This window comes from Jaculus jaculus, chromosome 2 (genome assembly GCF_020740685.1).
Source record: "Jaculus jaculus isolate mJacJac1 chromosome 2, mJacJac1.mat.Y.cur, whole genome shotgun sequence".
NCBI classification, from domain to species: Eukaryota; Metazoa; Chordata; class Mammalia; order Rodentia; family Dipodidae; genus Jaculus; species Jaculus jaculus.
In genome coordinates this window covers 117,801,359-117,811,989 of record NC_059103.1, presented here as the reverse complement: position 1 = coordinate 117,811,989, position 10,631 = coordinate 117,801,359, and the positions used below count along the sequence as shown (strand labels likewise).

The 10,631-nt window shown below is 42.1% G+C and overlaps 1 protein-coding gene across 1 annotated transcript in view; it reads left to right on the top strand.

The window, feature by feature from the left end:
- The first annotated feature begins 254 nt into the window (after positions 1–254).
- The window catches only part of Bmp3 (bone morphogenetic protein 3), a 29,611-nt gene continuing 19,234 nt past the window's right edge, over positions 255–10,631 (top strand). The window contains exon 1 of the mRNA XM_004653381.2: positions 255–685. Within this exon, the coding sequence (XP_004653438.1) occupies positions 361–685 (325 nt within the window). The 5' untranslated portion in view covers positions 255–360. The remainder of the gene's footprint in view (positions 686–10,631) is intronic.

The window sequence follows — 10,631 nt, the reverse complement described above, 5'->3', positions numbered from 1 at the left end:
CGACACGCGCCCGGGGCAGCTCTCGTCTACTTGGGCCGAATATCCTTGAAAATCCCCTCGGACCCAGGGACTGACGGACGGACGGACGGGCGGGCGGCGACAGCTGGTGGAACCCCCCGCCCCGCCCCGGGCTAGGCGCGCCAGGACCTGCCGCGGAGCGCGCAGCGAGCGCGGGGAGATCGGGGAGCCTGGCCCCCGAGCCCACCTGCGGGCAGGCGCTCACGGCCAGCGCGGGGAGCCGGGCTCGTCGCGGCTCTGCTCCGGCCCGTGCACGGTCTCAGCGGCTGGAAGTCACCCTTCGCGTCCGTCGACGGTTCCCCGGCGACCCAAAGAACGGACGTGCGACCCCGGGACCTCGCCATGGCTGGGGCGCGCGGGCTCCTCTATCTGTGGCTGGGCTGCTGCTGCGTGAGTCTGGCGCCCGCAGATGACCAGGACCCGCACCTCCCCGAGCCCGGCTCCGCAGGCGCCCGAGAGCGCGCGGCAGGTGACGACCCGACCCCCGCGCTGCCACCGCACGACAAGGTGTCGGAGCACATGCTATGGCTCTATGACAGGTACAGCGGCAGTGGCAGAGTCCAGGCCACCAGGACGCCGGGCTCCCGGGAGCGGGGTTCTGCCCCTCGGCGCCCCCAGCCCCTGCGCGAGGGCAACACGGTCCGCAGCTTTAGAGCGGGAGCCGCAGGTGAGTGAGCTCGGCGAGACCCCTGCCTGTAGCCTGGGACCCCTGCAGCTCTCCCGAATCCCCCCCCCACCCACCCACACACACACACACACACACCGCAGCTGCCCCAGGATCTGGCCCCTCCCTCCCTCCGCAGCTGCCCTCCACGCCTGCGGACCTTCAGTTCTCAGGCTGCGTTCCAGACTCCAGGTTTGGAGTCCTAGATGAGAGGAGATGAGGAGAACAGAGCCTGGGGCGGGGAGAGGGGGTTGCTAGAGGAATTGGTTGTCAAAGTGAAGGGACACTTGGTTCTCAGCGGAACCCTCCTGCCCAAACACCTTGAAGACTATGTTGCTGCCTCCTAAATCGGTCAGCGGAAATTCCCTGGTGCTGGGCTTTTGCTTTTCGTGCCAAGCCCAGAGCCCCGCAGGGAAAAGAACCCTTGAACTAGACACTCCAGACAGTGCACCCGCTCTTAACTCGCGCCCTCCGCCCTCCTCTGTAGTCCGGTGTTTGACACTTTCTTCGTGATGGTCCCCTGGTGGCAAACACACAGGCGAAACCAGGTGCAGGGGTGTTTAGAATCTCTACCACCCATGGGGTTGCAGCATCCACGCTGAGAGGAGTTGAGGCTGGGGAGGAAGCCGCGGTGGTGAGTAAACACCACTTGGAATCTGCGATGAAAATCTGCTCATCCCTTTCTTCAACACAGATCGCTGCCACTGAAATTCATAGCTTCACAGCCTTCCCCTTAGCCCCAGAGGTGAAGTGAAAAACCTAAGCTAACAGACCCTCTCTCTGTGTTAACAGCTTGAGGGGAAGTTTCCTTGTACCCCCAATCTGTTTAAATGCTTTGGGGGATGCACCGGATCTTTTTGTTTTCACTACAATCACGACAAAGAGGAATCTGATTGCAAAGTCTGTCTTTCGGTGAACTGTTGTAAAAATAGTCGAGAATCTTTATGGGAAGAGGCCCCGTGACTTAGTGTTCTATCAATTCTGTTTAAGCCCGCTAGGGAGAAATGTCCCAAAACTTTGAGAGTTAAGACTCCTTCCTGGGTGAAGGGGAAACTAAAACATCCATCAAGAAAGCCCTCAATTGACAGGGTGAATGCACTCTAGAGCTCGCAGGCACGATTGCGTTTACAATAAAGGTGAAATATACCATCTAAAGTACAAGTTTTTAGCTTGAGGCTGAGCGGGAACCAGATTTCACTTTCTTCTTAGACCCATGGACATGACCTGTAAAGAGCTGGCCCCCACTGAGGAAAAGAATAGCCTGTCTTGAACACAGTGTCCAGCCACTTGCAGAGGCTGTTCTGATAGCTGACCACACCAATGATCTGGCAGCTGTGGCACACTGTAGAGCATCTCCTAGGGCAGAGCCCCATGATGGAAGGAGCTGAGTAGGAGGAGGAAGGATGGCTTGGAAGGACATGCGATGGGCAAGGCTGGTCCAATCAAGACGATATTCAAATCACTGTGGCCTTGATAGTGCTTTTGTTCTGGTTATGTTCCTAGGGAATCAATGAGGCGCTCGAGTGACAAACAGCATTTCTGTATCAACAAGTTTCATTTTCAGTATCTATTGCAAAGTTTGGAGGTAGAATTTGAACTTTTTTTGTTTGCATATGTTATATAGCCTCTTGTTTTAGGCTGAATAAGTCAGGCCTTCTAGCTATTAGAATTTCAGTGTCTCTTACCCCCCTCCCCATAGTCTTACACCATCAAATGATGAACTCTGTTACAAAGACCAGGCATTTCCTTGAGATGATGAATTCCAGCTTGAAACGCATGTACAAGGCCGTGTGCCCTGATAAGAAAGGTAATCCCTTTAGCATCCTACAGGCTGTCTTAATGACTTTATTCATCAAATGTAGACAGTGGTTTTTGTGGAAGCTGAAGTGTCTTGTTACTGCCTTGGAGACTCCTGGGGAGGTGGTTCGTGTTGGACCCTTTCCAAGAGTGTTTAGTTACTCACACACTGAAAACATTTTCTTATACGCAGTGCTGGCTGCAGTAAGCCAGAACTCCAGGAAGGCGGTAAGGTTTTCATGAGAGGGAAAGCTCCGTTCATCCTTATCAACATTTCCAAACACCTTCACATGGTGACCTGCATTCTGATGGAGGTGAAAGACACTGTCTGCATTAATAAATTAGATATATTTTCCAGACAAAAGTGTTTAAGTTTCACAACATATGGCTTTCTGTATAGCAAAATGTTACAGATTTTATGGACAGTCAGGTGCTGCTCTGTGTACGTGCAGTGGCTGCTGACCCAACAGATCCGCCCCCCACCCCATGCTTATTCAGTCTGAGTTACAGCCTCAGAGAGTCATCCGCTCCTTGGAACATACCTGATTAAAATTATTTATTGTTCTAAACCTAGAATATCTTTGGTTGAACGTTAGCTGCTGTGGTCTCCCTCTGATTACTTCCTACTTAAGCCATTACTCGATGGTGGGTGGCTTCCATCCTAAATACACTTTCTGCTAACCTCTTTTCTCCTCTTGCAACTCCAGGCAGTTGGTGTGCCAAAACCAAGTTTGGAGGGCTTATAAGCTTTTTGTGATATATAAAGGTTTTCATAGGGATAGGTTTTATCTTTTAATTTGTAAAATGTGATTTACAAAATCAGAGATAACAAAGAAATCTTGCTTTATAAAAACATACCATTTGGAAGGAAGACAGAAGGAGGTGAACTTAGGTTTTAGTTTATTTTTGATTTAAGTTTGTTCTTGACTACTCTGGGATTAAATAATATTCTACATGAAGTTTTCTCCTGTCCTGATAGGAGATAGATGATATATGAACATTATCCTACAGTCACTTGATCTTATTTCTCTTAGTCTTACGTGTAACCTCCTTAGGAAAAGCAGTCAAAACACATGTGTTCTTAAAGGAAGACTGTCGCTATCTATGACATGTAACTACAAGAAGATCACATTCCAGTGGGTTGTGTCATCTTTAAGAAAACCATACTTATCCTCATGAATAAAAGAAAACAGTATTAAGGGACTCCAGACTCATGGGTGAATATTTTGCTTCAGTGAGGAAGGAAGGGAAAATTCTTTCCTAATTGGAACCAAAACTTTTAAAATTGAAGAATTGTGATTTTTAGATACGTTTCTGAAGTGTGAAGCTAAACCATAAGGCTGTGGAAAAGTTGATATATAATTCAAAGTTGATATCTAATTCAAGGCTGAATGGTGACCACTCAAATCGGAGTCACTGGCGTGAAATATACAGAGACCAGTGGAAAGGTGCCATTTTTGATGTGCTTGACAGTGAAGGATTATAATAATTTTATTAAGATCCAGTTATCTTGACATGGCAAGCACCTGGTAACAGACTCAAAAATGCAGAGTACTTGGATTATGCAATGTTTCTACTTAGGGGACAGTGTACGTCTGGAGAAGGGGAGCAGATGCACAGCTGCTCTGAATTACACACAACTTTGAATACATGATAGCCTCTAATGAAGTTTTTACTGTAATAGGCAAGACAGTTTTACAATCCCTGACATTTAAAAATCCATAATACCATGAATTCTTGATTATCCATGCTGAGTGGAAAGGAGAAAGAGAATGAATTACATTAAAACCTTCAAATGTAGCTTTGTAGTATAGTTAGACACACTCAAAGACACCAAGCGACCATGAAGGTCAATGTAAAAGGAAAACCTAAGCAGATAATTCATTCAATTTCCTACACTAAAAAAAATCTATGCATAATAAGGAATTAAGAGGTCTATGTACATTTTATCTGTGCAATGGTCATCTATTTCATACATAATTGTTTGAATTAGTTCTGATAAATATTTGATTAAATGGGAAAATGAACATCAAATCTACTTATAAATATTTTTTTGCTTGGTAGTATGCTGTATTTGGAAGCACCATTGAAAGGAAGCAAGTTCAATCTCTCCTTTTAGTAGAAGCATAAATGGACATCATGATACACTTGCCAGATAATTGTTCAAATATACTGAGCTAATTTCAAAACCAGTTTTTTTTTCCTAGTGACCTGACCTCATAAGCTAAAAGAAAATTTTCACACAAAAATAAGAGGGCTCTGTATGACATTAACAGGGGTTACATAAAATTAGGTACCATGGTCAAGTGAATTTGGAAAGTAAAAGATGCTTTTCTGGATGTGGGTCCTTTCAAGACCTTTAAATGCTGACGTGTCCCCTTTAGAGGAGCATATGTTCCTTCCCCTCCACAGAGCCTTTTAGACAACCATGGTCTTAAGATTTCTAGTATGCAAAATACTGGTTCAGATTCATCCTAACTTAGCAAGAAAGGAGACATGCAAAATTCAGTGAATGTTCAATTTAAAACCAGCTCATTTCTCATTTCCTATTGGCACTTAGACCAGGATATCCACTTACCTTGTCACCTGCTGGACTTAGATCCAATGGCATTGCACCACCTTAGTTTTCTGTTGTAAAACTCTCAATAGAATTGTAGAGTCTCTCTGTCACTGAGTTTTGTTTTCCCCATTTCCTTATGAGTTCACCTTCATAGTTTTCCTTTCTATGATATTTATAGTTTTACAGGAAGCATAATGCTTTAAGACAAAATGCTACTTTATTTGTGGAAATATACTAGATATTGTACACATCATTTTGATAATGTTTTGTTGCCATTCATACCTCGATAAAAGATACACTTACTCAAATCATTTACCAAGTCCTTTATTTAATCTATATTATGTGTTATATTTCATAGATGTAATGAAATCACATCTATAAACAATCCTCATGACAACCGTTAAGCATTTGACATGTATATTTTTGATCTAATCAGAATATTTGTGTTACAATATCAGAGAATTTTTTCTCCAATTTTGAATAGTTTTCCAAGTGGTTAAATTTGTAGATCCTAAGAATCAGTTACTCCCTTGATAATTTTATTTTGACGGTAGTAATGGAAAGTAATCTCTTCTTGAGTTTTCTATGCCAAGTTTCACTTGAGTTAATTTTTATGATTATGTTATGTATGTACCCATAAAATAGGATTGTTTTGTTTCATCTTATTTTTTGAGACAGTGTGTTTTTATACATCCCAACCTGGTGTTAAACTTACTGTGTAGCCTAGGCTGACCTCAAACTTATGATAATTCTCCTATCTCAGCTTCTAAGTGCTGAGATTATAGGCATGCACAACCAGGCTTGGCTGAAAAAGGAATTTTTTAAATGGAAACAGTTTCATAATATTGCTCAAATGAAACAAGTATGCCAGAATAACACCAACTTTGCATGTGGTAAATGATTAAAGTGTGTCAAAGAGTCTTTATCTATGGAAGGGATTTAGTAACATCAAAAATTGCTAGTCTGATCCCATGGTATTAATGGTGGTGTCTTGCCATATTGGTATATCCAACATTATATAATGTATTTTTGTAACAAGCTATTTTTAGGAAAAGGGTATTCACACACACACATACACACACACACACACACACACACACACACATTCCATGGACTAATATAAGTTGTGTGTGTGTGTGTGTGATGATGATGATATAGTTACATGCATATATTTTCTGTCAAAATATCACATATTTTTTGAGACAGGGTCTTCCAGTATAGCCCAAGCTGGTGATGTGGAACCAGGTTGGTTTTAAACTTGCACTCTTCCTGCCACAACCTTCTGATTGCTGAGATAACAATGTACCAATATACCTAGTAGGGTGATATTTTTAAAAGCAAGCTTCTCTATATTTATCTAAAACAGCAACATGTAGACATAGAGTGCAATTATAATCATTCTTTATTCCTTTGGCAATCTACCGTCCTGTAAGGTCCATCTCATAGCCCCCTGAAGCACAGCAAATACACTGCCCAAGTATATCTGGGAACACTGTGAAGGAGAGTGTTTGGACAAAATGGTCCCACTGTATTATTAGATCTATTAGTTATTCTTTATTAAATGATGTACTGTCAAATATTCTTTTATACATTAATTGTAGCCAGTACCTTAGAGATCGAAAGTTTTGTCCAGTCCTCTTATTTTACAGTACAGTAGCTGAAGTATGATGTACCATTATTTACTTTTGCTTCAAAGAGCCTTTTAATTTAATTTACATATGCCATATGAAGACTGAACTGAGTGCAATTACTACACATGAGTAAAGGTTCAGTCAAATGATTTTCAAGCATTAAAAATGTGCTATAATTTTTATCTTATTTTTCTAATGGTAAACCTATGAGGAGATTAAAATTCCAATCTTGACTGAACTACTAATTAATAAAGCCAGCAAATATTTTCATTCATAGGTTATTCTTGCCTACCAAACAGGATAAATCAGATTCCTGTCTGTCTCCCAGCAAAACAGTTAAACTTAGTTGTGAAGATCAGTATAAGGGTTCATAACAAGTAGCACTTTGTATAATGGAGATATTCTTTAAAATTTTTTCTCTCTAGCTTCACATAAAGCCTTGAACTTATCCTAATTTGGTAGTAAACATTTGCTTATAGTATACATAATATCTTAATGAGAGCAAAAAAATTAAAGATGTCGTAGTCCACCTAAGGAGCTAGCTGAGCTGGCAAAGTGCTTGCCTTGCAAGCATGAACACTTGAATTGATTCCCAAAATTTATGTAAAAATGCTGAGCCTGGTAGTACACATTTATAATCCTGGCACTAAGGAGGGAAGATGAGGATCCCTAGAGCTCACCAGCCAGGCAGTTTAACTTAATTGGTGATCACTAGGCCAATGAAAGATCCAGTCTCCAAAATAGTAGCAGGAATTCCTGAGGAATGATATCTGAAGTTGTTCTCTGGCCTCCCCACATACGCACACACACACAGACACACACACGCACACAAAAGCAAATGACAGTTATCTTATTATACAATCCATGCTATGCCAAACCTATATTCAATGAATGACCAACTGTGTCCTAAGCTCAGTGGCTGATCAGAGCAGGTTACAACTTTTTATAGAGGTACCTCAAAGCCAGTTAGTCTTGTGGTACAGTTCTTGGATCACAGCATCTGCACTACTATGAACCATGTTACAAATCCTCCAGACCATACCAGACACTCTGAAACAAACTCTGGGAGTGGAGCTCAGAATTCTGTTTTCTCCAGCCATGTACTTGTGATCATTGTTTAAGAAACACTATCCTAAGAATATGGCCCTATATTTATCTTGCATGATAAAGCCCACTAGAAATCAAGGGTTGGTTTATGTACTGTCTCTGGCTTCCCCTGGTCATTTCAGTAACATCTCTGTGGACAAAGGGTATATTATGTAATGGTGGACATCTTTTCTGGAAAGCATGTGTCTTTATGACAGTTTTTCCCTGAGGGAAGCTTTAAAGTAAGTTAATCAAGATGGATAGCCCATCTCTCATATCTGCAGAGGGTTTGTGACCTAATAATTTCACTAAAAGCAAAGACAAACAAAGCAAAGTCCTCCCAAACAACTTCTTGGAGTGCAAGGAATCTGTATACCTTCCCCTTCACATTCTGAGGACTTGCCACAGTTTGCCATATGGTGTGAACTCGGCAAATATTTCAGTTGTTTATTTGATGTTCAAGAGATGACATAAGAAAAGACAGTAGCAAATCTATCAGTCAGGCAAAGCATATTTAAAGATGAACTGGTCTTAAAAAGATTTCTCATAAGGTATGTTATTATTCTATATATAATGACAACAACACTCTCTCATGGAAAGCCTTTTTAATTTCTCTTTTCAAGCGAACTGAAAGTAAGCACAACAGACCACTTATTTACACCCAAGGATGACTTTTTGTTGACTTTGGGAACTTGAACTTGAAATTTTATTTTCCATGTTTAGTAGGGAGCATTTTTTAATCTAGTAAAGCTTCGATGATTGTTCATCTAACAAATACAACAAACAATCCTCAGGCTATATTGATACCCCAGGTGTGAAGGAATCATAGGGCTTGGAAGACTTGCAGGATGTGAGCTTGCCCTATGTGAAGCTCAGTCTCGGAATGCCACTGGGTGGAGGGTAAGAGCAAACTCATGGTTAATGAACATTTTGCTATTCTAGAAAAACATACACTATCTCATCTTTGGTCATGTTTTACTCTGGACAAAGAGAGTGATTGCTTTGTGATCCCATAAGTCTCAGACATTTGACTGAGACTTTGCAGAAAACATAAAATTCTACAAATTGCATTCTATTTTAGACCCTCTGCCTGAATGTGTCTCCTGCCTCTCTGTCAACAGGGCACATTCAGCCAGTCAGTGCAGTGCCTCCTGTCTCAAACCCTGTCCTAGCCACCCCTGACTATTCTAGCAGCTCAACTTTGTTTGGAGGAAAAAAAAAAAAAAAAAGGAGGGGGTGGGGAACTGTTCTTAGTTACATACTTTCAGTATGACTAAAATATTTTCCCTGCTTCCTGGGGATTTAACTAATCACCAAGATCTCATTGAGTCTATTTGTTTTTAAATCAGACTTTACATAGAAAGCTTTCCATTGCCTCTTCTCATTCTCCTTGAAAACATTGTGTGTGGGCCAACACAAAGGTGAACCTCCCTTCCAGCTCCTGGGACATCACCTCAGCTCATCCTGGAGGAGAGCCTAACTGTTGCATAGCAAGGTGACCCTAAGATCCTAAATTGAAGTCCTCTTTCCAAACTTAGTCCTGGGCTGTGCCTGCACAGGTGCATAATTATCTTTTCAGACAATAAAATAAAATAAAACAATGTTCAATGTTTAGCGAATGAACAAAGTCCTCAGGGAACTCAATAATATATGTAAAGGACCTGGGTTCCCCCTCCAAAATCAACTGCTAACTAGTCAACAAACTTCTTCACTCCTTCACTTTTGCATATCTGCAAGGAGTATGCTGAACTCTATTGGTCTATGCATTAAAATTTTTTTTTTTACTGAGTCCTGAAGGGCAAACCCCCATGCCATGGGTCAGAAACTATAACACAAAGCAGGACCTTGTCATTTTGGAGTTAATGGTATTAGGAAGGAGCAGCAGTACAACATGACCACAGAGGCGGGGTCCTGGCCAAGGGGATGGGTGGTCATGATAAGCTTGCCTCCAGGGACAGTTCCTTTGACTTGTCTTAAAAAATATCTCCTTCTTAGCACAGCAGAGAGCTTGCCTGGCATGTTCAGTGTTCTGTGGGTGATTCCCAGCTTCACAGTCATATGCACATGTGCACACACTCACAGACACACACACAGTTACACACATACACAGTTACACACACACATGTACACACTCATAGACATACACACAAAACCCACCCCTCAGTAGAAGGCACTCTAGAGAGGCACCAGCAGCAGGGAAGTCCCACAGGTGGGAAGGACAGAATGCACTTTTTCCAGAAATTCACATGGATTCCAAACCTCCTTTCAATTCTCAGATATTATAACTTGGAAAATTCAGAACATAAAATGATAATTCCACTGCCAAACCTTAACTAAACAGCCGATCTATTCCCAGCAAGGAAAACTGGGCCTATTCTACTACCAGCAAACAGTATGAAAACAGCACCACCTATCGGCAGTTATATTTTCCCATCATTTTTCCCCCTTTCAGAATGGCCAGAAACAAACCTGGTATAGTTAGGGCTGGGACATTCATTCTAATTTGGCTTCTGTGACAGGGTAGGGTTCCTCCTTTTGCTGTCTGGAATTGTGACTGGTTTTCCAAGTTCTACGGATATTACTCGGTTAAATCAGTTAGAGAGTTATAGCACATTAGATTGGAAACATCCTCTATTCAGCTGTCATCTTCAGATTCAAACTTACCTTTGATACGGGGGCAGGTGGGGGGACCTGCTCTTTCTGCAGCCCCTCACAGATTAGAAAACAATTCTCAGGGAACTTACTGCTAAACTTTATTTGTTTTCTTCCTCCAGGTCAAATGTCCTTATTGATTCAACTCAGAATTTGTTGCAGTTAGGTTCACATTGCTGGTAGAAATCACCCAACCAAGAGCAGCTTGTGGGAAAAAGAAAAG